The following is a 23,911-nucleotide window of genomic DNA, read 5'->3' as shown; positions in this document are numbered from 1 at the left end:
AAAAGTAGCTGTGCTAAAACTTTGCTCTAAGAGTTGCCACAGAGTCCAGAAAGTTCCTCTTCTTGCAGTTGGCTTATTTTCCCTGAGCTGGCATTGAGCCAGAAGTCAAGTTATTATTTTGTTTAATAGTTGAAGAAATGACCATCTTGTGCTTTTTAACCTAAAGGTGGCCTTGACTGCAGATCCCTGGATGTGGTGAAGCACCTAAGAAGGTCAGTTCTTCCAATACAATGGGAGGGTGCTATTGCTGTGCATTTAAAGTGAGGTCCTTGGTTTCCTCGTTTGGATTATCATCTTTGGTGAGGTTTGCCTCATGGAGAACTGGTGACTGCGAGTTGTCATGTACAAAGTGGAAGAGTGACTTTATTGTCTTAAGCTCAAATTTCACAGGCTTGCACTCCTTGGTTTAGAATTCAGATTCCTCAGTATGAAAGAGACTAAGAAAATGTCACACCTTTTAATCTATTTGGGCAGAAAGAAAATTTAAATCTAGTCAGAGAGGGTATCTGTCTACAAGAGCTCATCCCAAAGATTTCAATTAGTTATTCAAGAATCCATGTCGAAGAATGCACTATGAGCCAGGAACTATCCTGGGTCCTGGGGGTTACAGAGGAAAACTAACCATGACTCTGCCTTTAGGGGCTCATGGTTTATTGGTGATTGGTCATAGGGGAGAGGGAGAGGGAGTAAGACATACGTATGGTAGGTACCATGACACAGGTATGTACAGGATATGATGGAGCACAGCTTGGGGCGGGTCAGAAATACTTTTAAGAAGAAATGAATCCAAGGTAGAGGCGTTAGCCAGGCATCTGAAAGTTCACAGTTCCATGGGATAGGCAGTTTGGCTGAGGTGGAGGGACCAGTACATGAAAAACCACAGAAATGGAGATCGCATGATATGGTTCAGCATGTCTTGGGTGGATAGGCATGTGTTTTTTGAAAGATAAGGTAAGACAAGTTGGCAGAGGCCAGATCAATAGCAGCCTCGGGTTTTAAACAAGACCACTTTTCCAGCTCCTCCTGGCTATTCCAACATGGTACCTGGTGCCCTGAGTTCTATCTCAGCATTAGTCACTGTGTGAGTATCACTCTTTTTTGCTCTAAGCAGATAGATCTTGCAGATCTGTAAACAAATTCTGGTTCTACCACTTACTATGCATGTAACCTTGGAAAAACTACTTAGCTATGTGGAGGCTCTGTTTTCTCTTCTGTAAAATGGGTCAAACCAAAAACAGCTTCATAGGGTTATTGTGAAGATTACCAGGATCAAACAAGAACAAAGACTGGCAGGAAAAAAAAAAAGTGGTCATGAAATATTTGTGGAATTAAATTGGGTACAGGAGTGAAAAGGAAATTCTTCTGTCTGAAAAATAGCCTTTAGCTTTCCAAACACCAGTAGCTGCCAAAGCAGTATAGGACACCTGGAAAGAGGTAGAAAAGAGAGATCCGAACCATGAAGAAGAGTGACAGGAAGCCACAGACCCCAAACTAGAAGACGGTAAGCCAGTGAAGCAGATCAAAGTGGTAGGGGTGCATCTTGTGCCAGAACAGCAAGGGCACTGCCAGGTCAGAAGGGTGGACAGGAGGAAGGAGGTGGCAGATGCTGGCTCATAGGGCACTTCAGGGAGTGAATGCATGGCAGCCTGTGGCTTCCTCTTTCCTGATGTTGTCCTGGTGTCCTACCAGGCTCTGGAAAGAAATCAAAAAAAAAGAAAAAAAGAAAAAAAAAAAAAGAAAGAAGAGAGGAAAAAAGGGAAAAAGAAAACAGTGGCATTGTTGTTTAACAACAGCAACACCCCTTCATGACAGAAAACACATAACAAACTAGAAATAGTAGGGAACTTCCCCAACCTACTAAAGTGTGTTTATGAACAAACCACAGCTAACATCATACTTAATTAATTGTGAAAGCCTAAAAGCTTTCCCCCTAAGATCAGAAATAAGACCAAGGTGTCTGCTGTTATCACTCCTATTCAAAATTGTGCAGGAGGCTTTAGTCAGGGTAATTAGGCAAGAAAAAGAAATAAATGACATTAAGATTGGAAAGGAAAAAGCAAAACTATCTGTTTGAAGATATATGATTTTATATATAGAAAAACAATCTTGAAAAAGAAGAACAAAATTGGAAGATTTGCAGTTCCTGATTTAAAAATTTACTACAGGCCGGGTGCAGTGGCTCATGCCTGTAATCCTAGCAATTTGGGAGGCTGAGGTAGGAGAGTGGGAGGATCGTTTTAGTCCAGGAGTTCAAGATCAGCCTAGGAAATATAGGGAATCCCAAATCCACAAAATAAATAAACAAAAAATTAGCCAATCATAGTGGTGTGCACCTGTCATCCTGGCTACTTGGGAGGCTGAGGTGGTAGGATTGCTTGAGTCCAGAAGGTTGAGGCTTCAGTGAGCTGTGATCACTCCACTGCACTAACAGAGTGAGACCCTGCCTAAAATAATAACTTACTACAAATAACTTGCTATAAATCTACAGTAATTAAGACAGTGTTGTACTGGCATGAGGATTGATATATAAATCAATAGGATAGAATTGAGAATCCAGAAATAAACTCTCTCAATTACAATAAATTGATTTTCCATGAAGGAGTATCAAGAAAATTCAATGGGGGAAGAATAAGCTTTCTCAAGTGAGACAAATGGATATCCATATGCAAAATAATGAAATTAGATCCCCTGCCACCATATATAAAAATTAACTCAAAATAGATCAAAGACCTTAAATGTAGGAGCTAAAGCTATAAAATTCTTAGAAGAAAACATAGGGGCAAATTTTTTTATGGATTTGCCAATAATGTCTTAGACATAGCACAAAACGCATAAGTACAAAATAAACAAAATAGATAAATGTAGCTTTATTAAAATTAATAACTTTTGTGCTTCAAAAGAAACCATAAAGAAAGTGACAAGACAATGCACAGAATGGGAGAAAATTTCTGCAAATCGTATATCTGATAAGGGGCATTCCTGTTGCTATAACAAAATACTGCAGAGCAGGTAATTTATAAGTAATAGAAATCTATTTCTCATAGTTCTGGAGGCTGGGACATTCAATATCAAGGCACTAGCAAATCTAGGGACTGGTGAGAGCTACTCTGTGCTTCCAAGATAGTGACTTGTTGTTAGGTTCTCACATGATGGAAGGGATGAAAGGGCCAAAGGGATGAACAGCTCCCTCGAACCTCTTTCATGAGGTCATTAATCTCATTCATGAGGATTCTACTCTCATAACTTAATCAGCCCTAAAGGCCATACCTCTTAATACTATCACATTGGTGATTAGATTTTAACATATGAATTTTTAGGAAACACATTCAGGCTACAGGGGGGCTTGTATCTAAAATATGTAAAGAAATGATACAACAAGAGACAAAAACTCAATTAAAAAATGGAAAATAATCTGAATAGACATTTCTCCAAAGAAGATATACAAATGGCCAATAAGTGCATACAATATGTTCAACATCATTAGCAATCAGGGACATGCAAATTAAAACTGCAGTGAGATGCCACTTCACACCCATTAGGATGCCTATAATGAAAAAGATGAATAATAACAAGTGTTGGCAAGGATATGAAGAAGTTGGAGTTCTCATACACTGCTACAAGGAAATGTTAAACAGTGCAGCCACTTTGGAAAATACAAAGCAGTTTTTTAAAACGTTAAACACAGAGGTTTAATGTTCAAAAGGTTAACATTTGACTTTGAAATTCTACTCTTAAGTATAGATACAGAAGAAATAAAAACAGGTCAACACACAAACTTGTACGTAAATGTCCATAGGAGCATTATTCGTAATAGTCAAATAATGTAAATAGTCCAAATTTCCAATGACTGATGATTGAATAAAATGTAGTATATTTGTACAATGAAATATTATTTGGCAATGAAGTACTGATACATGCTACAACATGGAGGAACTTTGAAAACATTATGTCAAATGAAAGAAGTCATTCACAAAGGATTATATATCATTTCATGTACATGAAATGTTCAGAATAGGCAAATCCATACAAAAAGTAAATTAGCAGTTGCTTGGGATTAAGAAGAAATGGGGAGTGATGCTAATGGATATGGAGTTTCTTTTCGGTGTGATAAAATGTTCTAAAAAACAAAGCTGTCATAAAAACCGACAATACAAATAGCTATTGTATTTAGCACTTTCTAAATGCTAGCTACTGTGCTAAACTATATACTCTTACCTAAGTCTCATAATAAATATGCCAGGAAACTTTTAGTTTTATTTACAAAGGGAAAACATGAGTTCAGAGATAAGGAAATTGACCAAGGTCACAAAACTAGTAATTACCGTACTAGTTAGGACTTTAACTCATTTTTGTCTCATTTTGAGTTTCAGTGTCTTACAAAAGGATGTTAGATGGATCTTGTGAGCTCCTTGTTTACAAGGCTGGGGTGTTCACAATAGTGACCAACACGAAACAGTAGAAATTAGTGAAATTTCTGCCTCTGACTTTCTCACCCTGGAACTGGGGTGAGGTGTTGGCTCCCAGGCTCAGTGGATATGAGGTGGCAAGGAATCTATCCTCAGTTAACTGTGCTCTCCTGCCTTCTAAGGACATCATTGTTCTAGAGGCTCCCTTAATTATCCCTCAGATATCTCACAGCTGTCATTCTGGAGGTGAGACTCTTGACCCTCCACCCCAGCACGTGATTTTACAGATTATGTCTTGTGTTTGAAACTGAGTCCTGTTACTGTTGGCTCTGTCTGCTTCCTAGTTCGAAGAAACAAAACGTGAGAAGGAAGGTGTTAAGCCCACAAGACAAAGACGTCAAATAGTTCTCATCAAGGAACATTTGGATGAGTTTTGGGAAAATGACTGTGAAGCAGATGGATTACATTTTCTGTTTGCGCTCAGCAATTAAGGGGAAAGGGGACCCAAGCCAAATGTGCTGGGATTTTGTCAAACTCCAAACGTTGGAACACATTTCAGGATGTTTGACTGAGTTTGGCAGAATCAGTACCTTGACTGTGGCCTTCTCTTCTTGGACAAAAGGTGACCAGAGAGCCTACAATAATCCAAGTCTGAAAGAAGCCACAGGCATGGTTACCCTTTTGTGGGAAATGGCACAATGGTACCCTTTGTCAGTTGGAATATTTCAGTGGGGGGGTTAATTATGCATATGGTTATCCTTGCAAGGTTTTTGAGAAAGAGGATAAAAATCAATTCACATAACACAATTTAAGAACATATTCTTTCATTCTATTCCTCGTGATCCAGAGACTAGAGGAGAATTGCATCCTTCGATGACTATCCACACCCCCTTATTCTGTGCATCCTGAAGTATCCCCAGGAATTTCTGTGGCTGTACTTACTCTCATCCTTTGCTCTTTCCATTTGATTCTTTAGAATCAGAGCAGAACCAAGCAGGAAGCTCAGAATCAGAGAGATCTCATCCAGTTTTCGGCAAACCCAAACACTCTGCAATAGATTGAGTGGAAGGAAGAGGAAGAACATGATAAAGACATGAGAAAAGAAGCTGAGTCCTTGTTGAAACACTGAAATGGGTGCAGGTATCGTTTCTTATCGCATTGTTTTTTCTCATAAGCCCTGAATTAATTCATTTATTCACAATATTTACCATGTGTTCACTATCAACTGTGTACTGGAAAGACAGCAGTGAATAAAACGGACAAAATTCCCTGCCCTCTTGGAGCTCGCATTCTAATGAATAAAATGCCATTGTCACTTGGAAGTTATGATTATCAAAATTTTTAGAAGTCAGTTGCTTAGTTGGTCCAAGAGCGGTAGAATTTAAACTTTTTCTCCTGTAAGTAGCTATAATGCTTTGTCAGAATTTTTACCCTAGTATTACAAATATTTATTCTATTTTGCTGATAAATTTAAGAATAGCCTCCACTGTCATTCCAGATGGGATATGTTGTCTTACCGTTGACAGAATATTCTACGCCCAAAGTTAAAATTTCTAAGAAGAAAATACAACTAAGTTCATCCTTTAAAACATTTTTTTTCAAATGACTAAAAAGTAGCGATTGGGAAGTGCTGATATTAAAATGGTGGCAAAGCTTCTGCCTCAGAGCTCTCCTTTCTTCTCCCTGTCTTCTCATCAGCAGATCTTTTTTTATTCACTGAAGAAGCAAAATTTGAAAGTAAATATATACATTAGAAACTGCCAGAGAAGTAAACAAAAGTCTTGGGTTTTCACTTCAAGGCAAAACGATGGCTCCTAGTGTCCACTTCTGCATGTCAATCTTGTATATCAATTCCTTGTGATAGGAAATGTTATTTTCAGTGGATTGCAATCCAGACAATTGTCAAGAGAGCTCCTATGTGGCAACTGTTTTGGACATGTCAAGAGACACAACTTTTTCAATGCTACATTAGCCCTAGCCTGGCTTTCACTGCTTCTGTGTCCCCAGCTGGTCCCAGCTAGCTCTGCTGATGCTCCACAGCTGCAAGCACAGCTCCACCTGAGCTATTTCTGATGGAGATGAATAGTGTTGCATGACTCCCTATTGCAGACTGGTTTCATGTTAAGTCTACTGTCTAGACTTGAGACTTAATGGCGCCAGATGTCTGAGGGACTCCAACACTCCTTGCTGCCAATTAGATCTCAGGTCTACTGGTGGTATTTATGACCACAGGGGACGAAGTTTGGGTGGTAGCTCCCTTCTTTTGCCTTCTCCCCCTACATTCACTCAGTCTATAGAATAGAACTGCAACCTTGATGTCCTATTTTTAATCCAACCAATCAACTTGTCTAATGCAGTAGTCCCAATTCTGGAGATCCTAGTTTCAGTGACCCAGTTACTGACCTGGGTCTTCTTGCTTAGGAAGACCTCCGAGAGTGTACACACCTGCCTGTTAAACTGGTTAATTTCCACCAATCTAAGTGTAAGTGCCACTTACTAGATGCAAATTGTTGGTATAGCCATTTCTAAAATGAAGATGGAAAAAGGTACAGCCCCAAAGACAGTAGGCATTACCTGACCTCCCACACCTTTAGAGTTATTCCTTGTTCCATCTCAGTGCATGTCTCAAACTAATCAGTGCATGTCTCAAACTAATTAGTGCATGTCTCAAACTAATTCCTGCTCCATTTTACAGCTTGCCTGATAATACTATAGGCAACGATGCAAAGTATCTAATGTCAAGTCTCACACAATGATAAACTGTAATTGGAACTCCTTCATGGTGGGAGAGAAGCTTTTGTTATCAACATTTATTAGGCCTGCTGGACGTTTACTTGGCCACTCGGTCCCTGAACACAGAGATAAGTGGACCTGGGTTTCATATTTAGTCTCCTTGGAGAACAAATTTAGCCTTGGAGAATACCAAAGCTTTGGGCCCAGGAATGACCCGGAAGTTCTCTGGGACTAACTCAAAGCCTCACTAAACTCCCTCTTGGAACATCTTGGGATCCATAGCCCCAGATTCCTTGGTACACCCAGAGCATGGTATAGACTTTATAACATTGCCAGTCCTTTTTAATGTTTCAATCTTTTTCTTTCATCTTTAGTCTAATAGTGCCTTGAAAAAAAACAGCATTGAGTATACAAATGAATTTGGGAGCAAGAGAGAGGGATCTGGGAGAAAAAATAAAAGTGAAGTTCAAAATAAACTTGTTTGGGAAACTAAATGGCTCTTATGCTAAGGAGAGTGGGCTCATCCCCACCAGGTGCATAAATTTTTTTAATGTCTTTTTTTTTCTTGTTTAAGAAAAAAAATAATTTGTCCAAATTTGTGACCCTTGGTCCAATATGGAGGGTATTAGATACTTGATCTTTTCCTCTATGTCTGAAAAGACATATGAAGTCTTTTAATCGGAGCTCTGAGAGCCCAGTGAGAAGTTTGTTGTTTGTAGCTTGAGACATGGACTTTTCTTTTCCTTTTAAAATTTTGTGAGTCTCTAAGTCAACTTCAAAATAAGGATTGAGAAAAACTCAAGACTGTCGCAGCTTTGTGTTGAGTGAATGCTTGCTTGAAACAGAGAAGCAAAAGGAAAACAAAGGTAAAATGGTTTGATCATTCACCAAATTAAGTATTAGATGTTACTGCCATCTAGTGATGATTTAACACCTGGCTGCCAGGGGAGGGTAGAGTCATCTTTTTGCTACACAGGCATCACCTTAGGGCCTATCACAGACTTGCGGGTTTCGGAACAAATGTGACATCTGGGTGAACTTCCAAATTACCAGAGGGATGGTACTATGGTGAAAAGGTCCCACAACTGGAGAAAAATGCATGTCTTCGTGTTAAATCCTAAGCCTCTCTGCTCATAATATTTCCTTAAAAAACTTCCTTGCAACGGTGAAAACAGGTTTCTCTTAACTCCATGACTCCAGGATCCTTAATCCATATTTAAACATTCACAGGCAAGTTATATGCCTACCTCCCCATTGCATCTGCCTCCAAACCCTGTCTCTACACATCACTTAATAGAGCTCCAATCCCATTCCTCTTCATTCTCACCGCACTCATGGGGTCACTGGAGGTGGGGAAGAGGAAGAAGGAAAGAAGATAAGAAATAGTCTGATAGGGTGCTTACCTTGTGTAGATGCTTTACAATCATGGTTGCCCTCACCATCGTCCCAGAAAGTGGCATCATTCCCGTGTGAAAGATGAGAAAATCAAGAATCAGAAAAGTTAGGTAACTGGCCAGAGATCACACAGTTAAGTGTAAGTAACAGAGCTGGAATTTGAACGCAGTGTACCTGGTCTCATCATCCGGGGTTTTTTTTTTTTGTGGCTTGGTAAGCACAGTGATATGATGTTGGAGAAGAACACTGAATGCGGAACAATGGGAAATATTCTCTGCTCATGAAAGAGCAGAGTTCAAGAATATCCTCGTGCAGCCTCCTCTGGAGCAGGTACAGAAGCTGGGAAGGTGTAGGAGTATTTCAGTGTAAAAGATTAGCAGGTTTTAGATGCACAAGCAAATCCATATCTAGAGCAGGGTTGCCAGAAACAGATGGTGACTCTAGGGTGCTAATTTCATCCCCTTCCCTCATCTGAAGAATCTCCATGCTTCATGAGGGTATCCAGCTCCGAAGGATTAAAAAGATAAGCCAAAAAAAAAAAAAAAAAGGTGATCTGATCTAAGCCTGGCGCCAGCAGTCCCCTTGGGCGTGTGGAGGAAAGAACACTGACGTGGGTGAAAACATTACAGGTTGGGATTTCTGTTGCCTTGGGATTTGGGCTACAGCCATAAAGCTAAAGACATGAGGCAAAGCGTATTCAGTTTTCTTCATTGGCATCAAAGAGCCTTCTCAGATGCCTTTTCAGTTAGATGGCTCATGAAATCTTAGCCAAGTTCAGGCCAATGGAAACGATGTAAGCCCCTCTAGGTTTGGGCTCTGAGACATCCTACGTGATCCTTCACATGCGCTTTCTTCTTTCACCTGAGGGCTACATGTGGAGTATTCATAGGGTAATTCTGAGGTGTTGGTAGAAGGAGGAATCCAATTAGGAGCCTTGAAAAATTACTTGGCACAAACCTTCTCTCTCCAAGCCCTCATGGGACTGGGTTGTGAACAAGAAAAAAGCCACTAAGATTTTTTGTTGGTTGTTTGTTATAGCATTTCATGTAATTTAACCTGATTAATATACAACAACAGATACAAAAGATACCTACTGTGGTACATAGCCAACAACAACAACAACAAAAATGGCCAGAATTCTTTATTGCTCCTTGTATCCAAGCTGTTTGCAATTTGACTTTGCACTTTGTCTCACTAAGGAGGCAAAGTCTATTTCCCTGCACCTTGAGTCAGAGCTAACCTGTGACTTCTTTCATGCAAATGGTAGCCGTGTGTGACTTCGGAGTCTAGGTCTCCAAATGCTTTGCATGCTTCTGTCACTCATTTAGGATCCTGCTCAGCCCCAGTGACAACAAGCCTTGACCTGCTGGATAAGGAGGGACATGAGGTCAAGACATCCCAGCCAACCACCAGCCAATGACATCCTAGTTCAATGTTCGGCCAGCCTCCTGCCACCCACAGCTGACCACAGAAGCATGAGTAAGCTCAGCTGAATTCAGTTAAGCCTGGCCCACAGAAACAAAAATGCCCGGCTGATGGCATGGTGTCTTTTTAACACTTATTATTTAAGCTACTGGATGTTGGGGCATCTTGTTACACAGCATTAGCTGAAGCACCTATATTTTAAAAGGATCTGGAACTCTTATCCCAGCAGGACTTACTAAGAGGGTAGCAGAACTTGTGTGGCTGTTATCAACCTACCACAGTCTCTAAAATTGGAACATTCCCCATTAGAGGAGACATCACTGGGATCAGGGGTTAGAGGGTTAGCAGGAGCATCCGGTGTTCCTGATAAGAACTGACTCCATTCCGCCTCGCTGGGAAAAGATTACAGGTGTTTTCTTTTTTCAATGAAAGTCCAGGCTAACTAAGGGAAGTGCTGAGAAAACCACTCGTAGAAATTGTTGGGAGTCAGAGAGAGGACCTGCAGGAATTGGGGCTTAGCTTATTCCTCCCTGGCAAGAAGCTTATTAGGATGAAGGTCCTGTAAAACCACTGTTACTCCCATCAAAGTAAGCATGATGGAATAGTTTTTGATAGAGCTGAATTTTATGCTGTTTGCGTTCAAGGGTGATATTAATATAGTGCCTGGTACTGCTTCTCACTTGGAAAATTTTGAAGGCAGGAAACTTTCTAGGGGCACTCTGTGGTGGGAAGCAAAGGAACAGAAAATTGGTATGCTAAACTCTTCTGTAACTAATTGGAGAAGCAAGGAGGTGTAAGTTTCTTATGTGAGAAAGGAATAGGTAGTCGGACTGGAACATTTTGGCAGAACAGTGTCTGTATTAGCCTCCTAGGGCTGTTGTAACAAAGTACTACAAACTGGGTGGCTTAAAACAACAATAATGTGTTCTCTCACAGTTTCGGCGGCTAGACATCAGCAGGGCTGTGTTCCCACTGAATCCTTTAGCAGAGAACCCTTGCCTGCCTCTTCCAGTTTCTGCCTGCCCAGACATTCTCGGCTTGTGGCAGCATCACCCCAACCTCTGCCTTCATCTTCATGTGGCTGTCTTCCCTCTGTTCTGTGCTTTCACATGGCATTCTCTTCTCTTTGTATGTCTATTTCCAAATTTTCTCTTTTTATGACACCAGTCATTGGATTAGGACCCACCCTAATGACTTAATCTTAACTGGATGACATCTAGAAAAACCCTGTTTCCAGGTAAAGTCATTCACACATATGGAGATTAGGACTTCAGTGTGTCTTTGTGTGGGGGAGGGTGGGGAGCAATTTAACCCAAAACAGTGCCCAAAAGGGCTGGCTTCTGGGTGAGGGACTCCAGTAGTAAGAGCTGTAGACAATAGCAGAAGATGGGGGAGGGGGCGAGATGAGAGCGCATGGCAGTGCAGGGCCTTCTGCAAAGTGGGCATGAATCACTTTAAGGAAACCGATATTTGGACTTCTGCTTCTCAATGGGCATAAAAGTCAAGGGAGTGCCGGATATGGCGCCAGTCAAGAAAAAGAGCTTCTTGCTTCTTTCCCTCAAGTCTTCTTCCCAGTCCCCTACATGTTAAAAATGGAAGAGATGCAGAAGGAGAAAGTGTCCCAGAAACGAAGGAGCAGACCTCTGCAATAATCATCACTGAGGACCAGAGCCATGGGGAAAGCTAGCACTGGAGGGAGAAGAGGAGACAGTAGGGCTAAGTTCAAGATGAGATTGACAGTTAAGCCAGACTTTATGAAACCTGAGTGGATACACAGGTTGAGATTTGCCCAAGATATGATCAAGAGGTGCAGAAAGGAGCTTCAAAGGCCAATATGTGAAAAAAAAAAAAAAAAGATGTACTTACACTTCGCCTAGTGAATCAGTTTGGTAGAAGAGTTATAGGTGTTAAAGTCTAATAAACTGTGTGTGTGTGCATGTTTTTGTTTTTGTTTTTTTTTAGGTGGAGCCTCGGTCTGTTGCCCAGGCTGGAGGGCAATGGTGCAATCTCGGTTCACTGCAACCTCTGCCTCCCCAGTTCAAGCAATTCCCCTGTCACAGTTTTTTGAGTAGCTGGGACTACAGGTGAATTCCGCCACACCCAGCTAATTTTTGCATTTTTAATAGAGATGGGGTTTCAAACTCCTGACCTCAGGCTGGTCTCAAACTCCTGACCTCAGGCTGGTCTCAAACCCCTGACCTCAGGTGATCCACATGCCTTGGCCTCCCAAAGTGCTGGGATTATAGGCTTGAGCCATTGTTCCCTGCCTAAACTGTGTGATCCTGACCAATCTTTTACCACCTCTGAGCCTCAGCTGCCTCATCTATACAGTTTGGATAATAAATACACACACACACACACACACACACACACATATACACACACCCCTTCTACAAGCTTGTAAAAAAACTTTCTATGTTTGGGGTGCTGTTGTCAGAATCCACAGATGGTGGCTCGTGTTTCCACGCTTGGTTCTATGGTATCAGACAATGCATTCAGCTTTTCTGAGCTTCAGCTTTCTCATTTATAAAAAAGGGCCATGAGTCATGGGGCTAATGGAAAGATTAAATGAGATGTGAAATTGCTTTTTTATTTTGCAAATTGTTTTATACTTGTAAAGCATTTCAGGCATGTCTCCTATTGTCTGTGTTTTTATGATACCAAATAGCTGTAGCATGTTGAATTAAATGTAAGAATTTATATTACTTGAATTCTGTTGATGAGAATTTGTAATGAGCAATCAACCTTGTACAATATGAACCCCCTGGAAAGCTTTAAAAATACTAATGTCTGGGTTCCACCCCCAGAGATCTCCACTTAATCAGTCTGAGCTAAAACCTGGGCATCAGGGAGATTTTCCAAGCTCCCAGGAGATTTGACTGTGCTGCAGGATAGGGGGAGGTGGTTTGAAAACCATAGAGTAGAAAGTTCTGCTGCTGTGACTGAATGTCGGACTGCCACATTGTTATCTGTTTTGTTTTTCTGTTTACCTCTGACAATTTTTAACTGCACTGCAATTTTTGTGGATGGACTAGGAGCATGTTGATTTGGGTGTGATTTTCTGGCTAGTCAGCGATTTTTTTCTTTTCTTTAAGCTTTAGGTTTTGTCAGTTCTGATCAATGACTTTATCATTTTCTGCTTGCTACATGAAAACTGTACCTGTCACCTTAAAAATGAAAATTGGCTGATAAAATTCCAAATTCTGACAGGAAAAATAATATCGTTTGTGTGAATCTGAAAGATGGTTTCCCTTCCACCACTGGAACAACTGCTTTTATTTTTTAATAATCTGAGGTATCTTAGGAGGACTGCAATTACACTGTAGAAAAACATGTGACATTAATAAATCAGAATAATTAAGACAGTGCAAAAAAACACATTTGTAAGTGCTGAGCAGGGAAACACACAGAAAAATTAATCTTTAGTTGAGGGGTTAGGGGAGATGGAGGTTGCCATGATGAAATCAGATTTCTGGGAGAAGGCTTAGACACGCCTAGGGGCACATGAACCTGGTGTAAGGCCGGCTGCTGCGAGGCAGCAGTATAATAGTCCTGCAGGAGAAAAATTAGATTTCAGAGGGGTGGCTGAAAACATGAGGTCAAAACTAATACAAAGGCAGATGTGTTCCTAACAGCAAACCCTCTTGCCAGCTTCTCTTCCTGCCAGGTTTGCAGGGCAGGGGCAGCAGGCTTCTTCCCTTTTGCCCAAATAGGAGAAGAGCCCATTCAATCGATATGGGCTGTCCAAAGTGGGCTGAGACTGAGAGGTTTTCTTCTTCTCCTCCGACTTTCCTTCCAAATGCAGCAAGGGTGAAACGCCAGGTTTAAAAAGCGACTCGGTAGCTGACAGTTCCTGTAATACTCCCAGTCTCAGCTGCTCTCCTAACTCCAGGGTATAATTATCCTTCTACTTAATTGGAGGTTCAGGAGAGCTTATTAGCTCGCTCTGTTGTTGCATAATTCAGGAGTTCAGTTCAAGCTTCCTTAAAAGTGAAGCAAAGGCACTTTGCAGTGCAAGAAGCAAGACTGGACAACTGAGGAGGGTCACACCTGGCTCCATGCCCTCCCTGTTCTGCTGCTAATTCACTGGGTAGCATCAGCCAAGTAGCCAGTCTCTTTGGGCATCAGCTTCCCTCCTTGCCAATGAGGAGGCAGACCTGGGTTAGTATGTGTGAAAGGGTGTTCCCTGAAACATTTGCTTTTCAAGAGGCTTCTTTAAAAAAAATGGTTTTGTATCCTTAAATAACTTCAGAAAATGTTGTGTACCAGGCATGCCTGTGGTGTATACAATAGATTGTCTCACTCAACATCTGTTCCAACATCAAGTTTACTACCTAAACCCTGTATTTCCCAAACTCCTTTGCACTAGAGTTCCAGATAGGATTAGGCTACCAGTCAGATGCATTTGGATAAGACACGAATTTGAAACTGGGGTAAGAAGGCAGGGAGACATTTATTTAACTGTCATGGAATGATTCCTGTGGCAGTTTCCGGATCGTAACAGTTCCCTTAGCAAGGCAGTACTCTGATGTGATTCTGAAAATTATTCCTGCAGGCCCAGCATGGAGCTTGCATGCCAGTGTTCCAACAATTTTATAAACTCTCAATTCCTTGTATCAAATCCCTCGCTAATTAAAATAAGAGTGGTTTTATTATCAGCAGCTGAATTTGACTGATGCACAGCCTCTTAGGTATTGACAATACGTGTAAACCTGTTAAATGTTCTAAAATTTCTGGCAGTAAAGAAACCTATTTTACCTAGCGTGTTTCAAACTTACTGCCTTTAACTATAAACCAGGGGTCTATATCTTATGTTGACTCTTCCTATACCTTTCAGAGAGCAATATACACTTTTGTTTTCTCATTGTCTTAGAAGGGTAAAGAAGAGGCAAAGTCTACAGCCTTTAGAAAGCTGCAAATTCTGATCACCTCTTTGCATCTAGCCTTCTTGATGTAGAATATGCAACTAAGGGGTTGAAGAAAGATGTTCATGATACTTCTGCCTTTCATTTCCTTGTAAGGATCATTCTCATAGACATTTTGATTCTCTGGGTCTGAGGAGAGGCCCTAGGGTCTGAGTTATTAACAAATACTCCAGGGGATTCCAGTATAGCGGATGCATGGTTGGTCCTCCTTAAGAACTGCACAAGCCTCAGAAGGAAATCATCAGCATTATGCTCACAGTTGTCTTCCTGGAAAAACCCTCCACCACCCATGTAGAACTTCAGCCTGAGACCAGGTATCTCAGCAGTCCCTCTTCAGCAGCTGGCAGGGACACCTTGGTCACAAAAGGAATATTTTAACTGCTTTTAGTCAAACAGACTTTTTTTTTTTTTTTTTTTTTTTTCAGATGGAGTCTTGCTTTGTCGTCCAGGCTGGAGTGCAGTGGTGGGATCCCGGCTCACTGCAAGCTCTGCCTCCCAGGTTCATGCCATTCTCCCGCCTCAGCCTCCCAAGTAGCTGGGACTACAGGCTCCCGCCACCACGCCCAGCTAATTTTTTGTATTTTTAGTAGAGACGGGGTTTCACCGTGTTAGCCAGGATGGTCTGAATCTCCCGACCTCGTGATCCGCCCGCCTCGGCCTCCCGAAGTGCTGGGATTACAGGCGTGAGCCACGGCGCCTGGCCAAACAGACATTTTGCCATCAAAACAGAAACACCCAACCAGGCGCGGTGGCTCACGCCTGTAATCCCAGCACTTCGGGAGGCTAAGGCAGGCAGATCACGAGGTCGGGAGATCGAGATCATCCTGGCTAACACGGTGAAACCCCGTCTCCACTAAAAATACAAAAAATTAGCTGGGCGTGGTGGTGCGCGCCTGTAGTCCCAGCTACTCGGGGGGCTGAGGCGGGACAATGGCGTGAACCCGGGAGGTGGAGCTTGCAGTGAGCCAAGATGGCGCCACTGCACTGCAACCTGGGGGACAGAGCGAGACTCCATCTCAAACAAACAAACAACAACAACAACAAAACAGAAACACCCAAGCAAGCTTGGGTTTCTCTCCTTTCTGCACACCGCAACAGCTCGGTCACCATGCTGTCGGAGGTATATTTTGAAAGCTCACTCTCAGGTGAGGATATGAGATCCTTGAGGGGAAGCTCTGTGTCTCAATTATCTGTATTCTTTAGTACCTAGAATGCTGATTGCACAAAGTAACATGCTATTATTATTTTTACTATTTTAATGTCCAGATACATCCTTCTTCCAAAATGGCAACTGCCTCAGGACGTTTGAAGGGGGAAAAGAAGAGGAGAAATTTCTGCTCCAGGAACACTTGGAATGAAGAACACAGATAGCAAATTGTTCTTCTCTCCTTTTATCTCTACTCCCAGTTTTTAAAGTCTCTCACCTGAAAACTCATTGGTGGTGTTCTGTCTTTGCTTGCAGTTCTTACAAAGGCAAGAATGCCTGAATACTTGGTTGAAGGAGCATCTATGGCTTCAATCTGAGTGTGTTTTCCAACTTGATGCAATGTATTATGCCCCTAGGCCTTTGAGAGCTGCTGTGTGTAATCCCTAATGCTATGGCTTACACGTGTGTCTATCAAATTGTGTCTTGTCTGAGCCTTCTGGGCACAAGGGAATATTCCCTTGATCAATATGTTCTATGAGCTAAAAAAATTTTGCTGGATATCAAATATTTGCCTGTGTTCTGCTAGGCCCTGGACATTAGAGTATGATTTACAACATCCCATTTGTTTTGATCAGCACCCCAACCTAAGTTGAGGGCTTTGGGGGCTTTAAATGGTTGCAAAAACTTCAGCACAATTCAGTGTAAATGGTTTAAGAGTTTAAAGAGACCATCCTTCTCTTCTGGGGCAGTTTCCTCTTGGTTCAACTTTTGTGATATGTTCCCTGGAAACACTGCAAAGTACTGCATGCTTCACACTCACCGCCACTCTGTCCTTCAGAGGGGTGTGGACTGGGGTGGTTAGAGATGGTCTTTGAATATGTTTGCTTAGGGAATATCACTCAGGGGAGTTTCAGGAGCAATATTTGAGCAACATCATAGATGTGAGGATATTAGAGCCAAGAGTGATCTAAGAGATAAAATAATTCAGTTCTTTTATTTGAGAGATAAGAAACCTGAGACCCAAAGATGTTCCACAGCAAGTACAAATACAGAAGCAAAGTTCTCAGGCTTTGAATCCAGCATCTTTTCTGAATACAACAAGTAACCTCTAAAATTTATAGGAAGGAACAATCTGCAAGGAAACTTAAAGTGTGCCTTCTACATACTTCCTCTGAATTTCTCTAAAGGTTTTTCCAAAATGAACAACTTATTCACAGTGCTGGTCCAAATAAGGGAAGTATCCTCCCACACAAAGAAAAGTTTTTAAGTGCTCGCATGCACCGCCTGGCACAGTTTCCTTACCCAATGCCAGACTTCAAAATTAGTGGTTTTCAAAGTATGTACCCTAGACCAACAGCATCAAATCACCCTGGGAATTGTTAGAAAGGCAAACCCTTGTGTGCAGATCTACCAATTCATACATTCAGAGGCGGTCCTAGATCTCTGTATTTTACAAGCCTCCTAGGTGACTCTCATGCATGCTCAAGTTTGAGAACCACTTAATAATTTTGAATTCTCTTTGCACAATATTATTTAGAAGCAACTGGAATATTCTCATCCCCCCTGAAAGACCTTGCCTCCCGCCTTTTGTTGCCATTCTTTAGTTTCATATCTTTGGATTAAGACTTCTAGCTCTAGATTATACTGGACTATAAAACATGTTGAGCCTTCAAATTCTTCACATATCAGTGTGTACAACCATATCAGAAACTTCCTTAATAGCGGATTTTGATACAGTGTATTTATAATGTATTTATAAGTTATTTATGTCTGAAGGCTGACTTACAAAATGTAGGTGAATTAGAATAATGAAAGAGGCGTATCTCATGGAACACAAGCACAAGGAGGAAGCCCCTGAGTCTCAGGAGCTGACTGAAACTAGAGCCTCCAATGCCCACAGCACCCCTGCTTGTCTCTTGTATCTACTCTGCTTTTGGAGTCTTGGAGTCAGTTTTGTTCTCTCTCCTTTTAAAATTATTATTTTTTAAAAATTTAAATTCTGGGGTACATGTGCAGGATGTGCAGGGTTCTTACATAGGTAGACATGCGCCACAGTGATTTGCTGCACCTGTTAACTCATCACCTAGGTATTAAGCCCAGCATGCATTATCTGTTTTTCCTGATGCTCTCCCTTTCCCTGCCCTCTACCCCCAAAAGGCCTCAGTGGGTGCTGTTCCCCTCCCTGTGTCAATACTGGCTTTCTCTGCCTCTTAGTCCATATGAGAAAAAATGGCTACAGCCTGCAACTCCTAAGTGGAAAAGAACTAGCCACCAGGAAAGAGCCCACATGTCTTTCCCAGTCTCAATTCTAAGTTCCTAGAAGGGGATTTTAGCTTAGGTAGGATCAGCTTTTCACCTGAAGTCCATCACTTGTGTGTGGGTACAGGAACGTGCCCTTTGGGATCCCCATGCATGTAATGGTGTGGATGGAGTATAGGTAGAGTTTTCTGAAAATAGGGGAGGACTGGGAAGTTAACCTGATAGACAGACAGCTGGATCCTGGATAAGAAAGTAATTAGAAAGAGTTCTGTTGAATGGTGGAAGGGATGTGAAAAAGAGGAGGGGGGCAGAGGGATGCAAAAGAATAAATTTCCCAGGTGGTCATTCTAAGGGTTTAGGCAAGTCAATATTTGTAATAGCTTGAGTTGTGTTCCTCAAAAAGATATGTTGAAGTCCAGCCCCAGGTACCTCAGAATGTGACCTTATCTGGGAATGGGGTCATTGTAGATGTAATGAGTTAAGATAAGGTCATTCTAGAATAGGGTGAGCCCTAAATCCAATACGATTATGGCCTTATAAGAAGAGGGAAATTTGGACACAGATGCAGAGACACAAAGGGAAGACAATCATGGGAAGTTGAAGGTGGAGCTTGGAGTGATGCTGCCACAAGCTAAGTAGTTTGGGGCTGCCAGAAGCTTGAAGAAGCAAGGAAGGATCCTCCCTTAGATACTTCGGAGGGAACATAACCTAGCAGCACCTCGATTTCAGATTTCCAGCCTCCAGAAGTGTGAGACAATAAATGCCTGCCATCCCAAGCCACTAGTTCATGGGACTTCATTACGGCAGCAAATACAGTATTCTTTAGCCCTTTCATGCATGTTGAACTGCTACCTGTCCCATGCTCCAAGCACCACAAAAGCCTAACCTCCTGCAGTCCCACTTTTCCTAGCTTGGTTCATGACAGCCATTCATCTTTGGCTTAAAAATCTTCCTTCCTCATTTTCTGATTTCCACTTTGTTTCTGGCTTATTGACTTACTACTTCTTCTGGCCTCATCATTCTTTGCATTTTGATATCCTTTACTATTTGCTATAGCCAGTTTCAAATTATCCCAATTGCAAGGGACAGACACTTAAATATGGAGGATTTATTAGCTTAGAATATAAAATGTAGAGATAGTCTCACTTCAAGAACAGTTGGTGGTAAAAACTCAGACATTGTCACTAGGACAATGTTTCCTTTATCCCATGGGTCTGCTTTCCTTATAACTGTCCCAAACCTCCATCAGGCTCTCTTATTTGGTACAAGGTGGCTACCTGAAGTGCCAGGCTGAGGTCTGACCAGCAGAGTGACTAGTAGTATGTCTTTCTCTTGATAGTCCCAGTAGGAGTTGGGAGACCACAGACTGCCTATTTACCACTAATGAAAACTGAGGGAATATATTATTTAAATTGATTCCAACTGGGTCATGTGTCCTGTCCTGGAGCTTTGGGCTGAAGTCAGCTAAATTGAATCAAGTGTGCCCACAAAACACTTGCTGAATGGGAGATTGATATTGGGAAGGCAAAAATAAGAAGTGTCTAGTGCATCTTCAACCTCAACTTAGATTCTTTATTCTTCTGTGCTGCAATAGGCTAGTACATGCCTATTGTGATATAACATGACTCAAACCTGTAGGTTCACTTATTTTTTTCCCACCCTGCGGGAGAAGTAGGAGAATGAGTGCCTTATGAGTTCAACCAAGGTGTTTACTCATAAAAATTCAATCAAATGACATAATTAATATTTTCCAATTCATAAGGAATGACATAACCTAATGGATAGAATTTCATAAATTACATACTTGTAGTCCTAAAACGTTTTCTGAAACCTTTGGCAACTGATACTTGTTGTGTATACTAGAAACTAAAAAAGAATGCTTTAGTCCACCATTATGTCTTTAATTATTTTTTCACTGAACATACCAAGTGCTCCAAAGACAAGGTTGAGTCAGTGGGCTTCTGTCTGACTGTGAGGTGAAGGGTGTTCTCTATCCTTGCCTCATCTATCTCTTTGAAGCACTTTCCTTCAGTGGCCACCTAAGGCATATTCTTTGCAGAACTGGGAGACTTCCTAGGTTATCTTCAGCAAAACAGACTGCTACTCTTCACCAAAACAGCATTCTTCTCCTTAAAGTTCTTCCCGGGCCTAGGGCTAAACTATCAAGTATGTTTTTGAATATGTGTTGGCTTCAATTCCATACCTTTGTCCTGCCATTGTTTCTTCCTGGGACACATTGAAGACCAAGTTATAGCTTCATTGTCTTCTCCCATGAAATTGTCCTTAGTCACCTCCATGCTAAGACTGCATCAATAAGAAATAAATACATATCCCTTGTTCTAGTAAGAGTGACTAATAATAAGCCAAAATTATACAAAATGTTCTATACTTCCTGTTGTGATAGGCAGTGAAAAGGAGAGTGCTGGGGGAATGTACATCAAGGGAATCTAACATAGTGTATGGTGGAGTGGGGAATAGAGAAGGTGTCCCTGAGACTGTGGTGTTTAAATAGAATCTTGGAGGAGTAGCAGTACCAGTCTGGTGATGTGAAGGTTGTATGGTGATATAGTGGAGTTTGATCATAGATATGGTAGTTATAGGAAGGAGTTTGGCATATCTGAGAAATGAAAGGATGACAACAAGGAGGACACAATGAGTAGAAGGAAAGTGAGATGAGCTCACTCAAGGATGGAGGTGCAGCCAATGATGAGGGAGAGCCTTGTGAGCCACATGAAGAACTTTAGACAATGCTACAATCAGTGGGTGGTAATTACAAGATTTCAGACAATAGCAACCTAAATGGATTTGCATTGTTAAAGGTCATTCTGGCTTCCGTGTGCATAATGGATCAGGGAGACACAAGAATGAGTGCACAAGACTCTTAGATTGTATTTGTGTGATGTTGATCATCACCGGGAAACTTCCTTTCTTGAGTACCTATAATGGTACTTGCCTTTGGTAAATGTGCCTCTTAGAAGATTTGGATGCACTTAAAACACAACATGTCTAAAACCTATCTCATCATCTTTTTCAATGCCCTTTTACCCCATAAAACTCCCAACCTGGGTACATGTCTTGGCAAATAGCGCCAATTTTCATTTGGTTTTGTAATCCAGAATGTTATTTCTTCCTTTCTCTTTGTCTCCCTCACCACCTCGCACTCCAAATCCTTTACCAAAATTGTCTATTTTATCCCCCTTACATCCTCAAATCCATCATATCTCTCCATGTCTGTAACCATCTTCTGACAGAGGCAGCATCATCTCTCTTGCCCAGGGGATAACTGCCTCTTCATTCACTTCATTGTCCTCACTCTGCTGACTCCCCACCAGTCTGATCTTCACACCAGACTGTTCTTTTCAAACTGCAGGCTGAGTGCTGTGGCTCACACCTTTAATCCCAGCACTTCAGGAGGCCATAGCTGGGAGAATCGCTTGAGGCCAGGAGTTTGAGACCAGCCTGGGAAATATAGAAAGACCTAATCTCTACAAAAATAAAAAAATAGCAAGGCATGATAGTGTACACCTTTAGTCCCAGCTACTTGGAGACTGAGACAGGAGGATCTCTTGAGCCCAGGAGATTGAGGCTACAGTGAGCTATGATTGCACGACTGCACTCCAGATGGGGTGACAGAACAAGACCCTGTCTCAAACAAAAGAGAACAAAAAAAATGTAAATTTAATCATATTTCCCTCCTGTTTAACATCTTGTAATAACTTTCTTTGCTCATAAGCTTCAGACACAATTCCTTAAGACAGCCTGCAAGCCCCATTCAGTGCCTGGTCAATAACCACTCTCAACCGCATTCATCTCTGCTCCAGTCACAGTGAAATCTGCCACAGAGGTCATCCCTACTGTCCCCTCTGCCCTATTCTCATCGTTTTATTAACACTATTCCTACATCTCATCTCAGTTAAAGGTTCACTTTCCTCAGGAAGCCTCTTTTTAACTTCCTTGACCAGGTCAAATTCTCCTACTATAGCATCTCTTAGCTTCATGTTTGTGCTTGTTGCAGTTGTAATTCTGCATTTGTCTCAGTTAATTTCTCTTTCCTCACCAGATTGTAAGCTCCGTGAGGGAAAACTTAGCACTGGTTTTTACTCATCATTGTAGCCCAGAATCTCAAAGACCTTCCATGATATTTATTGAATGAAGAGTGACTGAATAAACACATATCAAATGGTGCTTTTGTTGAATATCTAATGTGAACCAAGCACTTTATGTACATTATCCTAGACCTCACTACAATCTGGACGACAACTCAGATTTATTTTTTAATTTTAAAGATAAAGAAAACTGGAGCTCAGAGAAGTGTACTTATTGGAGATTACAGAGCTCATAAATGAGCTCTTTAACCTATCTAGTATTAAAAAGCTAGTCTATCTGTTTCTACAGGCTGTGCAGTTTCAACCATAGCATACAGGATGCTAAGGCTGGGGGGAAACTGGAAGGCATTTGATCTAATTCTGTCATCTTGCTAAGAGGAAAGCTGAGGCTCATGGTTAACCAAACCAAACCAAACCAAACCAAACCAAAACATACACTTTCACATTGAACATCCATAGGAGAGCACAGATAGAATCTGTATCTCTCTTGACTTTGTTTTTTCTATTATCATATGTCATTTTAATCCTCTAGTAAAGAGTAGCAGCAGTGACTTAATTTTTTTTTCATCGCTGCTGCTGCTTAACCCCTTTGAGCCTCAATTTCTTTTTGTGTAAAAGGGGAACATCTCAACCTTTTTTTGAGATGAGGTATGCAAAGTCCCTGGCTGCAGTGAGCAGTCAGCAACAAGTGCTATTTATTGGGCCAGGATTCCAACTACTTTCATAAAAATAGCAGGAATGTCAAATGGAAAGCCGACTTGATGGTAGGGGAGGTTTCTACCCACCAACTAATTCCACGTTTCTCAACCCTGCACTGAATATTAAAATCACCTGGGGAACTTTTGAAAAATTATGATGCCAGGTCCCAACCCCATGGAGCCTGGTTTATATAGGGACAAGATATCGATAGGTTTTTAAAGTTTCTCCAGGGGATTCTAATGACCACCCAGGGTGGAAAAGCATGGAGCTAACTGGGGTGCAGGAGCAGTGTTCTCATAGGAAGTCAAAGGTTTGGTGATAAACAACCACTGAAGCACATTTTCAAGGTGAGATCCATTGGAATGTATATTCCTATCCTTAATTTAGTTTAAAGTGATGAATATCTTTTTATTTTTGCAAAGAAAAAAAAAACCAGATTTTTAAAAATTTTGCACCACTCACCATTGCCAAAAGTGGCCATCCAGTGGTCATAGCTGAACCGTTCTTGTAGCAAGGAATTCTGGAAAACTTCAGGGCATAGAGTCTGCTGGGGCAGGGTGGGGTTGGAAATGCATGACTGAATAGTAAATAAAACCGATTTTCTTGTTGCTGGCTTTCTGGCTACTTAATGTAAAGCCATAATTATTTCCATAGCAACACACTCATCACATACAACATGAATATGTAGATTCCCCAGAGGGAAGATGGAATAAACTGTATCTTTGTACACTTCACTTGAAAAAGAAAAATAAAGCTTGTATAATTCCAGTCCACAGTTGCAGAAACAGGATTTTACATCCATGTAGATGATTATTC

General features: G+C 41.4%; 1 protein-coding gene across 6 annotated transcripts in view; it reads left to right on the top strand.

Moving 5' to 3' along the window:
• Positions 1-23,911, top strand: part of PCTP (phosphatidylcholine transfer protein) — a 111,311-nt gene that overhangs the window by 62,061 nt on the left and 25,339 nt on the right. For 3 of the 6 annotated variants that reach the window (XR_639117.2, XR_001896366.1, XR_001896368.3), the window contains exons 6-7: positions 5,383-5,546; positions 16,151-16,319. Coding sequence is in view for 2 of the 6 variants with exons in the window: in XM_009190306.3 (XP_009188570.1) it covers positions 5,383-5,463 (81 nt within the window). In the remaining 4 variants the exon portion in view is untranslated. Of the gene's footprint in view, positions 1-5,382; positions 9,082-16,150; positions 16,320-23,911 lie in introns of those variants that run through there. The other 3 variants (XM_009190306.3, XM_017950612.3, XR_001896367.3) reach the window with 2 other exon arrangements.

Source organism: Papio anubis, chromosome 17 (assembly GCF_008728515.1).
Source record: "Papio anubis isolate 15944 chromosome 17, Panubis1.0, whole genome shotgun sequence".
NCBI classification, from domain to species: Eukaryota; Metazoa; Chordata; class Mammalia; order Primates; family Cercopithecidae; genus Papio; species Papio anubis.
This window is presented reverse-complemented; position numbering and strand designations above follow the sequence as displayed.